This window comes from Rhamphochromis sp. 'chilingali' (assembly GCF_963969265.1).
Source record: "Rhamphochromis sp. 'chilingali' genome assembly, chromosome: 2".
Lineage (NCBI taxonomy): Eukaryota > Metazoa > Chordata > Actinopteri > Cichliformes > Cichlidae > Rhamphochromis > Rhamphochromis sp. 'chilingali'.
Genome location: NC_137930.1, coordinates 26,570,362 through 26,590,630, shown reverse-complemented (window position 1 = coordinate 26,590,630; position 20,269 = coordinate 26,570,362). Strand labels below are relative to the sequence as shown.

The 20,269-nt window shown below is 38.2% G+C and overlaps 3 protein-coding genes across 3 annotated transcripts in view; 2 read left to right on the top strand and 1 right to left on the bottom strand.

Moving 5' to 3' along the window:
• The window catches only part of LOC308391962 (plasminogen receptor (KT)-like), a gene marked incomplete at its 5' end in the record, with an annotated part of 45,774 nt that overhangs the window by 10,082 nt on the left and 15,423 nt on the right, over positions 1-20,269 (bottom strand). The window lies entirely within an intron of this gene.
• On the top strand, positions 686-4,020 carry LOC308392011 (plasminogen receptor (KT)-like). Its single transcript, XM_080874855.1, has 5 exons — positions 686-810; positions 902-998; positions 2,365-2,495; positions 2,612-2,721; positions 3,614-4,020. Exons 2-5 carry the CDS (start codon positions 918-920, stop codon positions 3,739-3,741), a joined length of 450 nt encoding a protein of 149 aa, XP_080730981.1. The 5' UTR covers positions 686-810; positions 902-917; the 3' UTR covers positions 3,742-4,020.
• On the top strand, positions 7,929-9,843 carry LOC308391961 (sterile alpha motif domain-containing protein 3-like). The gene is made up of 5 exons (XM_080874794.1): positions 7,929-8,009; positions 8,491-8,578; positions 8,669-8,833; positions 9,122-9,328; positions 9,562-9,843. Coding segments are annotated over exons 1-5 (606 nt in total). The 5' UTR covers positions 7,929-8,007; the 3' UTR covers positions 9,706-9,843.

Here is a 20,269-nt window from a genome sequence, read left to right as displayed (position 1 = left end):
TATTCTATTGACCTGACGTGTAAAGTGCAAGAACGCAGGTGTTGTGAACTGTCCTGTTCCTGTGGGCAGTAATGGAGTTGATAATAAGATATCAGCAAAGTTTACTGGAAGTTTTTGGGTTCTGACACTTCTGGATGGCTAAACAAACTGACTCAGGGATATCCTTGCTGTACCACAGAAACAACACAACAGGAGGGTTAAAAACTGAGACCACAGTGAAATTAAGCATTCTTTGGTCAACACTGCCACCTACTGGACTCTACATTAAGGCCTAAGATTTTCAACTTTGGTTTAAATCATCTAGCCACGCAATGTGAGGAAAAGTTCACTCCAAACACAGTGAGGTTCATTCAAAGGAACTTTTATGTAGATGATGGACTTGTACGTGTTATATCAGAAGCTGAAGCAATAAAACTAGTGAAAGAGGCAAGAGAATTGTGTAGCAAGGGTAAACTAAGATTAGACAAAGTTCATACCAAACTGTGAAAATCTGATAAAGGAAAAAAAAAACTGTCAATGTAAATGAGATATATACTTTGTTGCTTGATTTGAATAAAGAAAAGAAAAAAAAATCCTGAATTGGTGTAAAAGTAAAAAACAAAACAAAAACACTTTCCCCTCTTTTTCTCTGGTAAAACCTTTTTGGTGGGTTGCAAATACTTCCTCTGTGTAGACAGTAGTCGTGTTGTTATTCGCTAACTTAACGGGAAAGCTTAAAATGAGTTGAGGCTTAAAGCTAAAGCTGAAGTGAAGAGACACTGAAGGACTGAAGAGGTCACTACATGCTGAAACAAATCCAGTTTGAAGCAGGTGGCTTTTCTAAGCCCGACTCTGGAATTTTGTTTGCTGTTGTGATGAGAGCAGAGCAGCACGTTTGAATGACTGCGTGTTTAATTCACAGAAACGCCAACGCAGCCATGGGTGTCCTGCTGTCCAAATCCATGGATGACAATTTAAAAAAGCAACAAGAATTCATGCTAACGAATGCACGGCTGCAGGTGAGTGAAAGTGCACCCACTCGCACATCACCTCTGACCTCTGCTGTGACATCTAGTGAAAGATGGGGAACACTCATGATTCATTTGGCATCAGCACAAAAATGAGAGGGAGATGGGCAGAATATTGAAGGAGCAGAGGCAGTGAAAGTGGATGAGTTCAAATAGCATCCAACCATCCAAAGTAACAGTGGGTGGAGACGAGTGTCAGCGGTAATTTGTGATGGATAGTTGCAGACTGAAAGGAAAGGTTTTCAAGATGCTATGATGTGTGGTTTGGAAAACTGGAGGTGACAGAGTTGAAGATGTTAAGATTTTTTTGTTTGGAGTGACCATGAAGGACATGATTAGGAATGAGTACATCAGAGGGCCATTTCAGGTTGAGCGCTTTGGAGACAAACTAACTAATAATGTGAAACTGGTGGCTGAGCAAAGATGTGCAGTGATCTTTACTTATGTTACGTATTTGTGTATATGGGCATATTGAACTGCTTCATTTTTATAAGATGGAGACCCTGCAGCATCTATGTACTTAGATGCTGGAGTGAGTTTCAGGATAGTTTATTCAAATTTAACATCCTCTATCTTCCATTTACTTCCTTTTTTGTGACCCAGATGAAGCCGTCATGAAAGCTGACCTTTCAGCGAACGTGTCACCCCATTTCCCGTTCCTGCAGCTCATACACATGGTGTGGAGGAGCGGGAAATGCTTTCTTTTCATAAATGCATTCTTCACTCATTCACAACATGTGCCATTAAAGGGGGACACCCTTAAGTGTGCTCAGACTACTCACTAGTTTGTTTCAGCGGATGCTGGCTTTAAAAGAACAAACACTGTCAATTACAGAAGTCATTCCTGTAATTTCCATTGAACCTAAAGAGTGTACAGCCAAGAGTCGATGTCAGGAGTACGAAACACCCAGATTGTGGAGATGAAAAGTTTGTCACTTCCTCCTTCCCTAGAGCGTAGTGTTTGTAGTTGGCATGTTTACAGCAGTGGATTCCAGGGTTTAGTTTCATGACTTAAAAAAAATGCCAAAGAAACTTCTCAAGCATACATAGAAGTTCAGTCTGTGCTCCCAACTAATCACATCTCTGTTCACGTAATGTACACTTCCTACAAGTTTTTAGGGGCTTTTTTTTAAAAAGTACTAAGCCTTTGGTGCTTATGGAGATCTCTTTAAACTGTCTGTACTCTCATAAAACAATTAACTGATGAATCAGAGGATTATTACAGCTCTGATCAACAGTAATTGACTGAAATTGATTATAACTGAAAATGAAATCTTACCAAGCAGGGAAAATTTTATTTCATCATTTCTTCTTAATTTATTTTTGTGTGTCTGTGTGCGCGCGTGCATGTGCCCAGATGGAGCGCCAGATTCTGATGCAGAACCAGATGAGAGAGCGGCAGATGGCGATGCAGATCGCCTGGTCCAGAGAGTTTCTGAAATACTTTGGCAGTTTCTTTGCGGTGGCCACAGTGGGACTAACTGCAGGGTGAGATTCTAACACCTCACAAAGATCTGACACAAACACACACAGACTCATCTCTGTGTTGTGCTTTTATCTTTGCAGTTAAATATTGTCTTCTGTTTATCATCATTTTTCTTTAGAGCTATTAAAAGAAAGAACCCAGGCATGCTGGCTCCCATCATACCTCTCAGTTTCATATTTGCCTACCAGATGGACAGCGCCTATGGAACGCTTATTAATCGTATGAGAGGTAAAGCTACACACTTACAGGCATCATCATCTTAAGGAAACCTGTTTAACATTTAAAAAGAGGGTGCACAGACGGGTAAATAAATCCTTATCAAGCATTATATAGTGATTCTTTGCTTTGGTTTTAGAGGATTATTTTACTTTGAACAGCAGAACACAGACTCACTATATCCAGAAAACACAGGCTCTAATATACAGTTAGGTCCATATATATATTTGAATACATGAATAGTGTCTGTTTACCAAAACAATTTCCACTTTCCGCTATGATGGGCATCTATATAATGTGTAGACGCCCAGCTTTCATATGAGAAAATCCACATTCAAATCGGATGAAGGTTTTGGAGTTCCGGCCCCTTAACGTGTGCCCCCCGCTTTTTAAAGGGACAAAAAGTAATTGGACATTTGACTGAAAGGCTATTTCATGGGCAGGTGTGGGCACTTCCTTTGTTATGTCATTATCAATTAAGCAGATAGAAGCCCTGGAGTTGATTTGAGGTGTGGCGCTTGCATTAGCACGATTCAAATGAATACATTTTATTTTATTTGTCCAGTACTTTTGATGTCCTGAAATGATGGGATTGCATTTTAGTTCTCACATTTTTGTGCAATCTTTTTGTTCAACCCACTGAATTAAGGCTGACAGTCGGCAGTTCAACTGGATCTGAGTTAATTATATTTAAAGTTGTTATATTTAAAATTAATTGTGGTAATGAACAGAACCAAAATGCTAAAAAAGAAAAAGTCTCTGTCCAAATGGACCTTACTGTTTACCAAATAATGCATCTAAATGTTTAACAAATATTGTGTTTAGTTATTCATTAATGACATTTTTAAAAAAGATTGCAGTCACTAATTATACCCATTAAATGTGTTTTTCATGATGTCTTTAGGGGAAGCTGAGAATATCATGGAGACTGAAAATGACCGTCTACAGTTACCTCAAGGGACTCCAACCTTTGAGAGCATAGAGAAGGCCCGCCGTGCTAAAAGCAGCCTCAGCGCCTTCTTGGAGAAATAATGTAATTAGTTATTGTCTAACAGCGTGGTTCCAGAGAGGAGCTGCAGCCACTGTACATTTCGTTTTCAACAAACCACAAAGACGGGGAAGTGGTTCACAAAGAAACCTCAGGTTTAGCTGTCCAAAACATACCCACTCCCTAAACGATACACAACTATACTTTATGTAGCATTAAGGTAAAAGCGGCCTCAGCTCCTTCTTGGAGAAATAATGTAATAATTTATAGAACAAACGTCCTCTATCATGGAAAATTTTAAGGCTCTGCTATTTCTCTCTGTCAGGTTGACCTTATTGAACGAAAGGCTCCTGACTCTTTGGGCTTAAATTGTTAGAAGTTAATGTGTAAAGTTATGTCCTCTTTCATATTTTCCACAGCCATTCAGTGGACTGGAGTGGAGCATATTTCACAGTTTGAGTGTGAGAGGATTCCCCAACAGAGAAACAGTGAAACTAGCAGAGCCAGAGCTCAGCAAAGGCCAGAAATATTAAAGATCCTACTTTGTGCATCCTCAAAACACGCTGGCACTCCATCTTCTTGTGAGCCCTTGAGGGTTGGCCTCTGTTTCCTCCCAAAGTTGTGGGGGCCTGCTGCATCCTCCACATAATATCTGTGTGGCAACACTTGATGTCTACCAAGAAGAAGGAGAGGAGGCGGCACAAGCAGGACAAGCCGAAACAGTTGAAGGCACAGGTGCAGACGGGGAGCTTTCAGGAACCTGTGTCTGAGCCAGGCTTGCTGCACAAGTGTCTCCTGAACAGCTACCTGCACGATGTAGTGCTGCAACTGAGACCCGCCGTTTGCCTTTTCTGGTCGGCGAGTGGAGAATCGCACAGGCTGGTCTGCAAAGAGAGCTTTAGGATGCTTCCTCCCACTGTCCACTGCATCGTCCATCCACAGGGTTTGCAGGGCTGGCTCAACCCATGGCTGCCACACCACTAAGATGTTTTCAGAAATATGCAAGCATGCAACAATCATGTTTTACAGTCCTGTGGTCTCAGCCTCAGATGCTTATTAAATCACACAAAGCTCATGTAGAAACAAACAAACGAACAAAATATGTTCTCCTTAATTTCTGTCAACCACACGTTTCCAGCTATCATGGTTGCTAGGCAACCTGGGCAGCGCGACGGAGGCTAGACCGTCCCATTTCACAAGCCTCGCACTTCCGGCCTTAGCGGTCTTTGAGTACACGGCCCTTGAGGACCATTGAGGCTGCGTACTTTAAGGCTGCAGACCCTGACTTGGGATACAGCCATAAAAACCATGAAAAAATATTGCCGTAATATGAAGCGATAGACTTTTTCATATCGTCATCCATATGTGTCGTTATATCGAACAGCCCTATTTTGAACTCTCCTCGTCCTTTGAGTGCGCAGTCGCCTTTGTTATATAGCAAGGTATCTAGAATGAATAAATATATATCCCGTTCATTTCAATGCGCATGATCTGAGCATGCGCGGAATGACACGGAGCTATTCTTTGATCTTCTCAAAGGGGAGACTGTGACGTGACGGTCGACCGCACGTCACAGTCTCCCGTGACGGTTGACGTCACCATCTCTGCCACATGAGTCCTTAAATAGAGGTGCTTTAACACAGTTTACCTTTAGGACGGCCGCACGTAGAAAATAGTTTTCATTAATCTTGCGCTTGTAGTTAGCAAATATAAATTAATCACGTCTTTCAATCGTACAATACTGCAAGAATTAAGGAAAGCAATAGAGAACTCGTCATCTGTAAACATGTCAAACTCCGTTTGGGGCGCAATTTGCACTGTGGGCACTTATGCTCACAAAATTATGAGAAAAACGTTGGGATTTGATGACCAACGTTCACCCACTGCTGACCAAACTGTATGCGAGGCACCTGAAGTTCGCTGTGGTAACCAAATTTTACACGCGGAACATGAGGTACCATTGCCAGATCAGCATATACCTGAACCCCGCTTCAGCAGCTGCAGAGGACAGCATAATCAGAATAGCGGTTTAAACCAAGTGTGTGAAATTCTTCACCCTGAACATATACAGCAGCAGCCTTCTGTGATTCAAAGACATCAGCTATGGGAAAATTCAAATCGAGATGCAGCAGACCCTGCTGAATCCAGGATCTCAGACCTAAGACCTAGTCAAAGAGTCTCAGAACACCATGATGAAATTGTGAACAGAGACAGGCCTCCTTTGGAAGGGAGAGAAGAACATAATGGGATTCTTCATAGAGGGGTTTCTATCATCAGGAGAGGAACTGGATTTTTAGGACAATCCATTACCACAGTGTCTAACATGTGCAAGTCAGCAATTGTGGCTATTTGTCCCAATAGAGGTACGAGAGAAGAACATTTTTGTACCTATAGGTAAATTTTTTTTAAAATGTTCCCTTAAAAGTACAATACTGGTCTTTAAAAGTCCAGAAATGCCCCTTTAAAGGTTCAATTTGAAATAAAGTACAAATCTGTACCATTTTGACCTGTACTGCAGTGACAGGGGCAGAATGTGGTAATGGGTCAGCATGGGAAAATCTGGATGGGCCTGGTTAATTGTAAAATTCATATGAGATGTGAGTGTGCTCATAAAAGCTACATGTTATAATCAAATCTGTTGGTCCTCTCCTCTGTACGTAAATTATCCTATGATGCAAAGAATATCTGTAACCTACCTTTGTGTAAGTTATGTTAAATTATATTAAAAAACACACACACACAATGACATGCAGGCACAACCAAATGATGTTAAAAAAAAACTGGTCCATTTCCATTTTATTAAGTTCCAGTTATAATTTTTTAATGTTTTAAATCTTTCAAAAACGTGAAATCATTTTACTGTTATGTTTGGCCATTTACTTTTGTGCTTTTACTACATCCTAGAATTGTTCATTAATTGTGAGGTTTTTATGGAATTTGCAACATCAAGTTAAACCGAGGTTCTTTGGAAGTTAAAATGTCAAGCAGATTTTTATGTTACGGTGACTACATTTTGTAAGTTACAAATATAGTTCGCCAAGACAGCATAACGGTTTCTAAACAACTGCGCATTAATACCACAATGTTGTATTTTCATGTGTCAAGTTCGCAACGCGCATTAATCCCAAAGGCCGAAAAGGCAGCAGCGATGAGTGCTCCGCCTCCGCGCTGACTAGCGTTGATGCAGAAAATGACTCTCAGGGGGTTATCCACGGAGGAGCTCCTTAAAAGGTTGATGGAAGAAGGCATTGACGTGTCAGACGACGAGGCGCAAAGATTTACAGTAGAGTTAGCAAAAGTCCGAAGAGGTAGATTTAACATGGGCGAAAGCTAGCAGTTAGCGAAGTTTTAAACAAAGAAAGGTACAAATGTGGACTATTTAGACTGTTGGTGGAATGTTCAACGTCTGTCTGCCCGCCGTATTCGAGTGTTTTATCAATAAATAGTGACGAACCCTGTACAACAATGTAAAAAAATCAATAATTTCTCAAAACATGCTAGTATGTAAATATAGCTATTAACAAAATCGTTTTCTAAGCAAAATTTATAGCATCTAACTTGTTTCCCGCTCAAAGGGATTTTAAACAATGGAAGGCACACATTTGTACCATTCCACCTACTTAGTGGGATTTTCGAATATGAGAGCTGTAAGCTCTGCGCAGGGACACTTACTTACATTTTTATATTACCAGTTAATTTATATTAACAATTAATCAAGAGAATTAATTGTAACTTCCTTTTGGGGAATATAGACAGATTCACAATGATAGCTTATTATTATTATTATTATTATTGACCATAATGTCACTTTAAAACTAAATTTGAAAATGGTTTTATTTTTATTTCATACTGTACTTTATATTTCAGATAACGATGTAGATGGATTGACGGTAGACTGTGGACTCACTGAGACCATGGTTGCATATCTTTTTGACAAGTCTTTCAAAAAGCAGCTGAAGTTCAGAGACTTCACAAACCGCTACAAGGAAGTCATCATCACTTTACAACCGGTCGACCCATTTGAAGGTACAGTTGAAGGTCCAGTGTCCCAAGCAAACCAGAGGTAAGTTGCGATAAATGTCTAAATTTGCATATGCATTTAAGTGCTTGCAAAATGGCTAGTTAATGCTGTTTTCCTACTGTATTGCAGTTCTATACCTTCTTGCCGTAGACTGCCTGCAGTTATTTCCATTCCAAAATTCCCACAAGATGTCCAGAGTCGCTTGGATCTCAAAGAACCAGTCTAGAAAGAACAGAAGTACCGAAACAAAATAATTGGGACTCTTTATGAAATGCTGTCATAGTACACAATGTAAGGGTTCCTTTCTGAATAATTACATTAATTTCTTAATATTAATATTGCTGTTGTAAGAGAGGCAGAGAACAAATGCTTAGCCCATCTGCCTCCCAATCTGGAGACCAGCGTTCGAGTCTGGCGTGACACACGGTTCCAATGAACTGGCAATAGTGGTAAAACCATACATCCTGTGTCTCCAGACCTTGTCTGGACTATGATATCCAAAGTGTTCATTTTCGAATTTGCTCAAGAGTAAATTAATAATTCAGGACTGCAGTCAATTAATTAATGAAGTTTGGGAGAGGTGTGGCTGTTTGTCCACGCCCATTTTTAAAAAATTAAAATCAACTTTAGCTACATTGATTTGACATTGGTCTACAACATACTATTTACGGTAATAACAATATGATTAGAAGAATTGAAGAACAGAAAAGCCCCCAGGAAAGGATAAGAGTAATCAGTGTACTGTCGGTTGTTTTTCTTATGTTTGAAACAGGTACCCAACCCACTCAGACTACATCCAGGTCATCAAAGCCCTGATTGTGAAGTATCCTTTCTTAAGAGATGTACACGGAAATGGTTATGTGAGTACCTCTCCTTTTTTGTTTCTTTTATAGATTATATTAATATAAAGTAAGCATAATTAACTACTTATATACATTTGAAACAACTAGGACACCTGGCACAGCCAACTCAAGAGAAAGTTCAAAGCAGAACGGGCTCCCCTAATCAGCAACGAAGAAGTGAACCGGGTTAAAGAAAAGTTTGTATGCACGCAGAAACATCGGACCACAGAGGAATCGAGCAGCTCCTGTCTGAAGAGACTGAAGCCCTCTCTCGTAAGTCCTCACACCCTCAGCCTCTAAGAGCTAAGGTAACATATAGTCTTATTATGTTCACTGTAAAGCTAAAAGTAAACATTAATTGAAAGAAACATGTTAACAGATAACATTAACATAGAAAAAGGAACTTCACAGTTGATTTAACAAAAGTCAGCTCAACTTGCAATTCCTATTCAACATTTTTGCATTTTTTTCAAAGCATTTGGTGTACAAATTACCGCATTTCGAGTAACATTAACTTATCAGATTTTACTTATGATAATACTGATATCTGCTTTGACAAAGGATTCGTGCTTTGTGGGGGAAGATGCAGCCTCCGTTGATGCTCATATCAAGGTGCTAAATGATCAGCACAAGAAGCTACATCCTGACACAGCACTGGTGAAAGACCGCATGACAAAAAACTTTGCATGGAGACGTCGAGAGGTAGCTGAAGGAATGTGTACTGTGGACCTATTAAAGAGAGATCCATTCCTGGGGACATCTGCAGGGGTAAGAATTGTTAAGATGATTGGGGAAACAGCTAATGATTTTTTTGTCTCTAAATCTGATTATTATTTTCTGTACTAACTGATTAATCAATCTGTTCATTATCTTTAGAATTTTTGTTCAAGGGTTAAAGCACTTTACATTTATCTCCAGTCTGTGTCTTTAAACATGTCAAAAGTTTAAATCCTCAATGTAAAATGTCATTCTTTTGTCTATTCTGCTCTTTTCATTTCCAGTTGTGTGATGAGGTTGATTTAATGCATCCCTGCCAAGACAACATCTGTCGCCGCTTTAGCGAAAACTTCACTGCTGTTCTTCAAAATGTTCTTGCAATAATCATGTTTTACAGTCCTGTGGTCTCAGCCTCAGATACTTATTAAATCACACAAAGCTCATGTAGAAACAAACAAACGAACAAAATATGTTCTCCTTAATTTCTGTCAACCACACGTTTCCAGCTATCATGGTTGCTAGGCAACCTGGGCAGCGCAACGGAGGCTAGACCGTCCCATTTCACAAGCCTCGCACTTCCGGCCTTAGCGGTCTTTGAGTACACGGCCCTTGAGGACCATTGAGGCTGCGTACTTTAAGGCTGCAGACCCTGAATTGGGATACAGCCATAAAAACCATGAAAAAAATATTGCCGTAATATGAAGCGATAGACTTTTTCATATCGTCATCCATATGTGTCGTTATATCGAACAGCCCTATTTTGAACTCTCCTCGTCCTTTGAGTGCGCAGTCGCCTTTGTTATATAGCAAGGTATCTAGAATGAATAAATATATATCCCGTTCATTTCAATGCGCATGATCTGAGCATGCGCGGAATGACACGGAGCTATTCTTTGATCCTTTGATCTTCTCAAAGGGGAGACTGTGACGTGACGGTCGACCGCACGTCACAGTCTCCCGTGACGGTTGACGTCACCATCTCTGCCACATGAGTCCTTAAATAGAGGTGCTTTAACACAGTTTACCTTTAGGACGGTCACACGTAGAAAACAGTTTTCATTAATCTTGCGCGTGTAGTTAGCAAATATAAATTAATCACGTCTTTCAATCGTACAATACTGCAAGAATTAAGGAAAGCAATAGAGAACTCGTCATCTGTAAACATGTCAAACTCCGTTTGGGGCGCAATTTGCACTGTGGGCAGTTATGCTCACAAAATTATGAGAAAAACGTTGGGATTTGATGACCAACGTTCACCCACTGCTGACCAAACTGTATGCGAGGCACCTGAAGTTCGCTGTGGTAACCAAATTTTACACGCGGAACATGAGGTACCATTGCCAGATCAGCATATACCTGAACCCCGCTTCAGCAGCTGCAGAGGACAGCATAATCAGAATAGCGGTTTAAACCAAGTGTGTGAAATTCTTCACCCTGAACATATACAGCAGCAGCCTTCTGTGATTCAAAGACATCAGCTATGGGAAAATTCAAATCGAGATGCATCAGACCCTGCTGAATCCACGATCCCAGACCTAAGACCTAGTCAAAGAGTCTCAGAACACCATGATGAAATTGTGAACAGAGACAGGCCTCCTTTGGAAGGGAGAGAAGAACATAATGGGATTCTTCATAGAGGGGTTTCTATCATCAGGAGAGGAACTGGATTTTTAGGACAATCCATTACCACAGTGTCTAACATGTGCAAGTCAGCAATTGTGGCTATTCGTCCCATGTTCTGGAAAATGGTCCAAGAGGTCAGACATTATGTGGCACACATGATGTCACGTGCTGTAGGATGTACTTGCGTTTGCCTTTGCATTTTATTGTTCTTGGTCAACAAAATTCAAGCTATATTAATTTATTGTGTGGATGCTTTAAGCATCCACACTATAGAGTTCCTGTTTCTCTTTATTCTTTATTGTGTGGATGCTTTAAGCATCCACACTATTGAGTTCCTCTTGGGACTTCCGTACACTTTTTGGCACTTAACTACTTCCGCAATTTTCAGCCGATTTTCACCGTTCAAATTTTAAAATATTCTGCTATTTCTGCTAATTCCTGCTATGTCTTTTGGTATTTTTCACTATTATACTTTTTAAAATATTAAGCTTAATTTGTCCCATTGAAATGAATGGGAAACTTCTGCAATTCTGCTAAAATTTGCTTGTTTCTGAAACTTAACTACTTCCTCATATTTTCACGTAGAACAACCATTCAAACTTTAAAATGTTCTCAAATTATTGGGCTATTCAGGTATGATTCAGCTTTTTCAAATCTTTTACCGTTTTACCTTTATGCCTCTTAAAGTTTTCAGTTGCAAAATTGTGATTTTTCACAAAATACATGCGTTGTTATGGTTGCTATGCACTTGGCTTCCAGTCTGCCACTGAAGGTTTTGCAGTCTTCTCTTCATGTCCGAACAACTTCTTGCTACTTGCTCAATCTTCACTCAACTTCCACAAATTATACATCAAAACGTAGGTATTTTTGCTGGGTTTCCGAAAATGTCACTATCATTGTTGTGGGATTTATAGAATTTTGGCAAATCTCCTCAGACTAACACAAAGTCGCAAAACTCTCCATAGAAAGTCAATGGAGAGCTTGTTCAAAATCACCGCTTGATTTCTGTAATGAGAGGCATATTCGAATCGTCATATCTCCTCAACGAAGCAAAGTTAAGACATAAGGCTTGTCCCAGTATATCTTCAGACACTCCTGACGCTCACAATTCAAGAATTATTTTCTCACCTATTACCGTTCTGAAATGAGTTAGACTTGTTTGAGGGTAGGAAATTCGTCCTTCGCTCAGATTTCTTCAGATTTCAAACTCTGGAAATGAACCACTTTTTTCTCTCGTCATATCTTTTTAATGGATTTCCACAGAGACCTGAAAATTTCCATGATTGTTCACCAAAGCCTGCTGTCTCTTACGGTGAAAGAATGATATTGATACTCCAAATAGATTTAGAGTTAGAAAGTGTTGTTTGAGGGCAAGTCAAGGCAGTTTTTGCTTTGCTCTACTCAGTTATGGTGCATTAGAAGTCAATTATCTTTAATAATTCATATTTTAATGATAAATTGTCAACACTTTAAGATTCCCCCATCTCTTCTGAACAAAACGGTGTAAGAATGACCGTTCTAGCCCCTACGGTTAGGAAATTATGGTAATTTGTTTGAGGGGAGTCGTCATTATGAGAAATAGACTGCAAAAATCCTGTGTCTCTCTGTGCTGCATGCACCTGTTTTGGCGGGAAAAAGTGCACAGGCTCTCTGATTGGTGGATTCAAATTCAACAGCTCCAAGGCTGCTTGACTGAGCTAGAAACTTACTTCTGTGTGTGTGTGTGTGTGTGTGTGTGTGTGTGTGTGTGTGTGTGTGAGAGAGAGAGAGAGAGAGAGGAAGCCTTTTTATGGGATGATCTCATTGTAAGATTCAAATTCAATATATTTAGACTGGTTGACTGAATTGGATCTTGTGTGTGTCTCTCTCTGTGCATGTGTGTTTCCATATGTGTCCATATTTGTGATTGTGTGGCTGTTATATTTTTTTTTGCCAATTTTTTTCATTTAACAAGTATATTTGAGGGACCCTCAGCATGTTCAGCATTTTTTCAGCTGTCCATTTTGCTTTTCCAATTTTTCTGTTTAAGTTATTACTATTGTGCTAAATCATACTATTTCTGCTATTTTATAAGATTTGTGCTAAATATAGTATTTCTGTCAAATTATAGTATTTGTGCTAAAACATAGTATTGATTTAAAATTACAATATTCATAGTTCATCACAGTGTCTCTGGTAAATCACAGTATTTCTGCTCTGTTGTACTATTTTTCTAAATCATAGTGTTTCTGTAATGCTTAAGTATTTTTGGCTAAATATATTCTTTCTGTTATCTTATACTATTTCTCCTAAATTCTTGTATTTTTGAGAAGTTATCATGTTTCTGGTAAGTTACAATATTTCTGCTAAGTTCTGCTATGCTATTGTATTTCTGCCAAGTATTATGTTTCCTCTAAGATATTGCAGTTCTGCTAAGTTATTCCATTTTAGCAAAGTTACTTTGCTTCTGCAAAGTTTTTACAATTTCTGCAACTTTTCAGCTTTTTCAGCTAGTTTTTGCATACAGCTTCAGCTTTAAAGCATCCACACTGCATTTTCGCAGGAAATGCAAATCTTTCTAGTTGTGTGGATGCTTTAAGCATCCACACTATTGAGTTCCTGTTTCTCTTTATTCTTTATACTTTATTATTCCAGTTGCTTCCGTACACTTTTTGGCACTTAACTACTTCCACAATTTTCAGCCGATTTTCACCGTTCAAATTTTAAACTATTCTGCTATTTCTGCTAATGATCGCTATGATTTTTGCTATTTTTAACTATTATACTTTTTAAAATATTCCACTTTTTTCCTTTAATTTGTCCCATTGAAATGAATGGAAAACTTCCAAAATTCTGCTAAATTTTGCTTGTTTTTGAAACTTAACTACTTCCTCATACTTTCGCCTAGAAAAACCATTCAAACTTTAAAATGTTCACAAATTATTGGGCTATTCATGTATGATTCAGCTTTTTCAAATCTTTTACCGTTTTACTTTTATGCCTCTTAAAGTTTTCAGTTGCAAAATTGTGATTTTTCACAAAATACATGCGTTGTTATGGTTGCTATGCTCTTGGCTTCCAGTGTGTCACTGAAGGTTTTGCAATTTTCACTTCATGTCCGAACAACTTCTTGCTACTTGCTCAATTTTCACTCAACTTCCACAAATTATACATCAAAACGTAGGTATTTTTGCTGGCTTTCAGAAAATGTCACTATCATTGTTGTGGGATTTATAGAATTTTGGCAAATCTCCTCAGACCAACACAAGGTCTCAAAACTCTCCATATAAAGTCAATGGAGAGCTTGTTCAAAATCATCGCTGGATTTCTGTAATGAGAGGCATATTCGAATCGTCATATCTCCTTAACGAAGCGACTTTAAGACATGAGGCTTGTCCCCGAATATCTTCAGACACCCCTGACGCTCACAATTCAAGAATTTCTTTCTCACCTATTACCGTTCTGAAATGAGTTGGACTTGTTTGAGGGTAGGAAATTCGTCCGTCGCTCAGATTTCTTCAGATTTCAAACTGTGGAAATGAACCACTTTTTTCTCTCGTCATAACTTTTTGTTGGATTTCCACAGAGACCTGAAAATTTCTATGACTGTTCACCAAAGCCTGCTGTCTCTTACGGTGAAAGAATGATATCGATACTCCAAATAGATTTAGAGTTAGAAAGCGTTGTTTGAGGGCAAGTCAAGGCAGTTTTTGCTTCGCTCTGCTCAGTTATGGTGCATTAGAAGTCAAATATCTTTAATAATTCATATTTTAATGATAAATTGTTAACACTGGAAGATTCCCCCATCTCTTCTGAACAAAACGGTGTAAGAATGACCGCTCTAGCCCCTACGGTTAGGAAATTATGGTCATTTGTTTGAGGGGAGTCCTCACTATGAGAAATAGGCTGCAATAATCCTGTGCCTCTCTGTCCTGCGTGTGTAAAAAGATGCACCTGTTTTGGCGGGAAAACGTAAACAGCCACTCTGATTGGTGGATTTAAATTCGGCAGCTCTCTCCCTCTGTGTGTGTGTGTGTGTGTGTGTGTGTGTTTGTGTGTGTGTGTGTGTGTGTGTGTGTGTGTGTGTGTGTGTGTGTGTGTTTAGTGGGAGAGAGAGGACCCTGCCCTTATTTGGCAGCATGTCATTGTAGGATTTAAATTGAATATAGTTAGACTGGTTGACTGGATTAGAGCCTGTGTTTGTGTGTTCCTCTGTGCATTTCTGTTTCAATATGCCTCCATATTTGTCATTTTGTAAGTTATTACTATTCTGCTAAATCATAGTATTTCTGGTACTTTTCGGTACTTGTGCTAAATACAGTATTTCTGCTAAATCATACTATTTCTGCTTTTCATAAGATTTGTGACTAATATAGTATTTCTGCTAAATTATAGTATTTATTCTTTTTATAGGATTTGTGCCTAACATAGTATTTCTGCTAAATTATAGTATTTCTGCTTTTTATACTATTTGTGCCTAATATAGTATTTCTGCTTTTTATAGGATTTGTGCTTAATATAGTATTTCTGCTTTTTATAGTATTTGTGCTAAAACATAGTATTTCTACTAAATGTAGTATTTATGCTTAATCATAGTATTTCCATATATTTCTGCCAGGTCCCCAGGCAGCCAATCCTCTGTGAGGACTGAGACATTAGAATTTTCAAATCAGGGCCTGCACGGCTTCCCAGCCAATCATATATGTGTCCTGAGGCATTCAAATTTGCATATTGGGGCCTTCATGGCTTCTAAGCCAGCCAATCATATCAGGGCTGAGGAATTCAAATCCACAAATCAGGGCCTGCACGGCTTCCCAGCCAGCCAATCATATATGTGGCCTCAGCCATTCAAATTTGCATATTGGGGAATTCGTGGCTTCTAAGTCAACAAGTCATCCATGTCATATATCTCTAAAAATTCATATGTTAATGATAAATTGTAAACACTGGAAGATTCCCCCATCTCTTCTGAACAAAACGGTGTAAGAATGACCGCTCTAGCCCCTACGGTTTGGGAATTATGGTCATTTGTTTGAGGGGAGTCCTCACTATGAGAAATAGGCTGCAATAATCCTGTGCCTCTCTGTGCTGCGTGTGTAAAAAGAGGCACATGTTTTGGCGGGAAAAAGTACACAGGCTCTCTGATTGGTGGATTCAAATTCAGCAGCTCCCAGGCTGACCTAGAAACTTACTTCTCTCTCCCTGTGCATTTTTTTGCTGATTTTTTCATTTAACAAGTATATTTGAGGGACCCTCAGCATGTTCAGCATTTTTTCAGCTGTCCATTTTGCTTTTCCAATTTTTCTGTTTAACTTATTACTATTGTGCTAAATCATACTATTTCTGCTATTTTATAAGATTTGTGCCTAATATAGTATTTCTGCTAAATTACAGTATTTCTGCTTTTTATACTATTTGTGCTAAAACATAGTATTTCTACTAAATGTAGTACTTATGCTTAATCATACTATTTCTGCTTTTTATGGGATTTGTGCCTAATATAGTATTTCTGCTTTTTATAGGATTTTTGCTCAAACATAATATTTCTACTAAATGTAGTGTTTATGCTTAATCATCCTATTTCTGCTTTTTATAGGATTTGTGCTTAATATAGTATTTCTGCTAAATTATAGTATTTCTGCTTTTTATAGTATTTGTGCTAAAACATAGTATTTCTACTAAATGTAGTATTTATGCTTAATCATAGTATTTCTATATATTTCTGCCAGGTCCCCAGGCAGCCAATCCTCTGTGAGGACTTAGACATTCAAATTTTCAAATCAGGGCCTGCACGGTTTCCCAGCCAATCATATATGTGTCCTGAGGCATTCAAATTTGCATATTGGGGCCTTCATGGCTTCTAAGCCAGCCAATCATATCTGAGGGCTGAGGAATTCAAATCCACAAATCAGGGCCTGCACAGCTTCCCAGCCAGCCAATCATGTATGTGGGCTCCAGGTATTCAAATTTGCATATTGGGGAATTCGTGGCTTCTAAGTCAACAAGTCATCCATGTCATATATCTCTAAAAATTCATATTTTAATGATAAATTGTCAACACTTGAAGATTCCCCCATCTCTTCTGAACAAAACGGTGTAAGAATGACCGCTCTAGCCCCTATGGTTAGGAAATTATGGTCATTTGTTTGAGGGGAATCCTCACTATGTGAAATAAACTGAAAGAAGCAGGTCTATGTCTCTGTGCTGCGTGTGTAAAAAGATGCACCTGTTTTGGCGGGAAAACGTAAACAGCCTCTCTGATTGGTGGATTCAAATTCAGCAGCTCCCAGGCTGACCTAGAAACTTAGTCCTCTCTCCCTGTGTGTGTGTGTGTGTGTGTGTGTGTGTGTGTGTGTGTGTGTGTGTGTGTGTGTGTGTGTGTGTTTAGTGGGAGAGAGAGGACCCTGCCCTTATTTGGCAGCATGTCATTGTAGGATTTAAATTGAACATAGTTAGACTGGTTGACTGGATTAGAGCCTGGGTTTGTGTGTCCCTCTGTGCATTTGTGTTTCAATAAGTTATTACTATTCTGCTAAATCATAGTATTTCTGGTACTTTTCGGTACTTGTGCTAAATACAGTATTTCTGCTAAATCATACTATTTCTGCTTTTCATAGGATTTATGCCTAATATAGTATTTCTGCTAAATTATAGGATTTGTGCCTAACATAGTATTTCTGCTAAATTATAGTATTTCTGCTTTTTATAGGATTTGTGCCTAACATAGTATTTCTGCTAAATTATAGTATTTCTGCTTTTTATACTATTTGTTCTAAATTATAGTATTCCTGCTTTTTATAGGATTTGTGCTTAATATAGTATTTCTGCTAAATTATAGTTTTTCTTCTTTTTATAGTATTTGTGCTAAAACATAGTATTTCTACTAAATGTAGTATTTATGCTTAATAATAGTATTTCTATATATTTCTGCCAGGTCCCCAGGCAGCCAATCCTCTGTGAGGACTGAGACATTCAAATTTTCAAATCAGGGCCTGCACAGTTTCCCAGCCAATCAAATAAGTGTCCTGAGGCATTCAAATTTGCATATTGGGGCCTTCGTGGCTTCTAAGCCAGCCAATCATATCTGAGGGCTGAGGAATTCAAATCCACAAATCAGGGCCTGCACGGCTTCCCAGCCAGCCAATCACATATGTGGTCTCAGGCATTCAAATTTGCATATTGGGGAATTCGTGGCTTCTAAGTCAACAAGTCATCCATGTCATATATCTCTAAAAATTCATATTTTAATATTAAATTGTCAACACTTGAAGATTCCCCCATCTCTTCTGAACAAAACGGTGTAAGAATGACCGTTCTAGCCCCTACGGTTAGGAAATTACGGTCATTTGTTTGAGGGGAGTCGTCACTATGAGAAATAGACTGCAAAAATCCTGTGTCTCTCTGTGCTGCTGCGTGTGTAAACAGATGCACCTGTTTTGGTGGGGAAAAGTGCACAGCCTCTCTGATTGGTGGATTCAAATTCACCAGCTCCCAGGCTGACCTAGAAACTTACTTCTCTCTCCCTGTGTGTGTGTGTGTGTGTGTGTGTGTGTGTGTGTGTGTGTGTGTGTGTGTGTGTGTGTGTGTGTGTGTGTGTGTGTCAGAGAGAGAGAGAGAGAGAGAGAGAGAGAGAGAGAGAGAGAGAGAAAGGCTTTTAATGGGATGATCTCATTCTAAGATTTAAATTCAATATATTTAGACTGGTTGACTGAATTGGATCTTGTGTGTGGGTCTCTCTGTGCATGTGTGTTTCCTCATGTGTACATATTTGTGATTGTGTGGCTGTAATAAATTTTTTTGCAGATTTTTGTCATTTAACAAGTATATTTGAGGGACCCTCAGCATGTTCAGCATTTTTTCAGCTGTCCATTTTGCTTTTCCAATTTTTCTGTTTAACTTATTACTATTGTGCTAAATCATACTATTTCTGCTATTTTATAAGATTTGTGCTTAATATACTATTTCTGCTTTTATAGGATTTGTGCTTAATATAGTATTTCTGCTAAATGTAGTATTTATGCTTAATCATATTATTTCTGCTTTTCATAGTATTTGTGCTTAATATAGTATTTCTGCTAAATTTAGTATTTCTGATTAATTATAGTTTTTCTACTAAATCATAGTACAGTATTTCTGCTTTTTATGGGATTTGTGCTAAAACAAAGTATTTCTACTAAATGTAGTATTTGTGCTTAATCATACCATTTCTGCTTTTTATAGGATTTGTGCTTAATATAGTATTTCTGCTAAATTATAGTATTTCTGCCAAATTATAATATTTGTGCTAAAACATAGTCTCAATTTAAAATTACAATATTCATAGTTCATCACAGTGTCTCTGGTAAATCACAATATTTCTGCTCTGTTGTACTATTTTTCTAAATCATAGTGTTTCTGTAATGTTTAAGTATTTTTGGCTAAATATATTCTTTCTGTTATCTTATACTATTTCTCCTAAATTCTTGTATTTTTGAGAAGTTATCATGTTTCTGGTAAGTTACAATATTTCTGCTAAATTCTGCTATGCTATTGTATTTCTGCCAAGTATTATGTGTCCTCTAAGGTATTGCAGTTCTGCTAAGTTATTCCATTTTAGCAAACTTCTTTTGCTTCTGCAAAGTTTTTACAATTTCTGCAACTTTTCAGCTTTTTCAGCTAGTTTTTGCATACAGCTTCAGCTTTAAGCATCCACACTGCATTTTCGCAGGAAATGCAAATTTTTCTAGTTCTACTTTATTCTAGTTGCCACTTTTTGTGCTTTTTTTGGCACTTAACTACTTCCATAATTTTCAGCCGATTTTCACCGTTCAAATTTTAAACTATTCTGCTATTTCTGCTAATGATCGCTATGACTTTTGCTATTTTTTGCTATTATACTTTTTAAAATATTAAGCTTTTTTCCTTTAATTTGTCCCATTGAAATGAATGGGAAACTTCCAAAATTCTGCTAAATTTTGCTTGTTTTTGAAACTTAACTACTTCCTCATACTTTCACCTAGAACAACCATTCAAACTTTAAAATGTTCACAAAATATTGGGCTATTCAGGTATGATTCAGCTTTTTCAAATCTTTTACTGTTTTACTTTTATGCCTCTTAAAGTTTTGAGTTGCAAAATTGTGATTTTTCACAAAATACATGCGTTGTTATCGTTGCTATGCTCTTGGCTTCCAGTGTGTCACTGAAGGTTTTGCAGTCTTCTCTTCATGTCCGAACAACTGTTTGCTACTTGCTCAATTTTCACTCAACTTCCACAAATTATACATCAAAATGTAGGTATTTTTGCTGGCTTTCAGAAAATGTCACTATCATTGTTGTGGGATTTATAGAATTTTGGCAAATCTCCTCAGACCAACACAATGTCAGAAAACCTCTCCATATAAAGTGAATG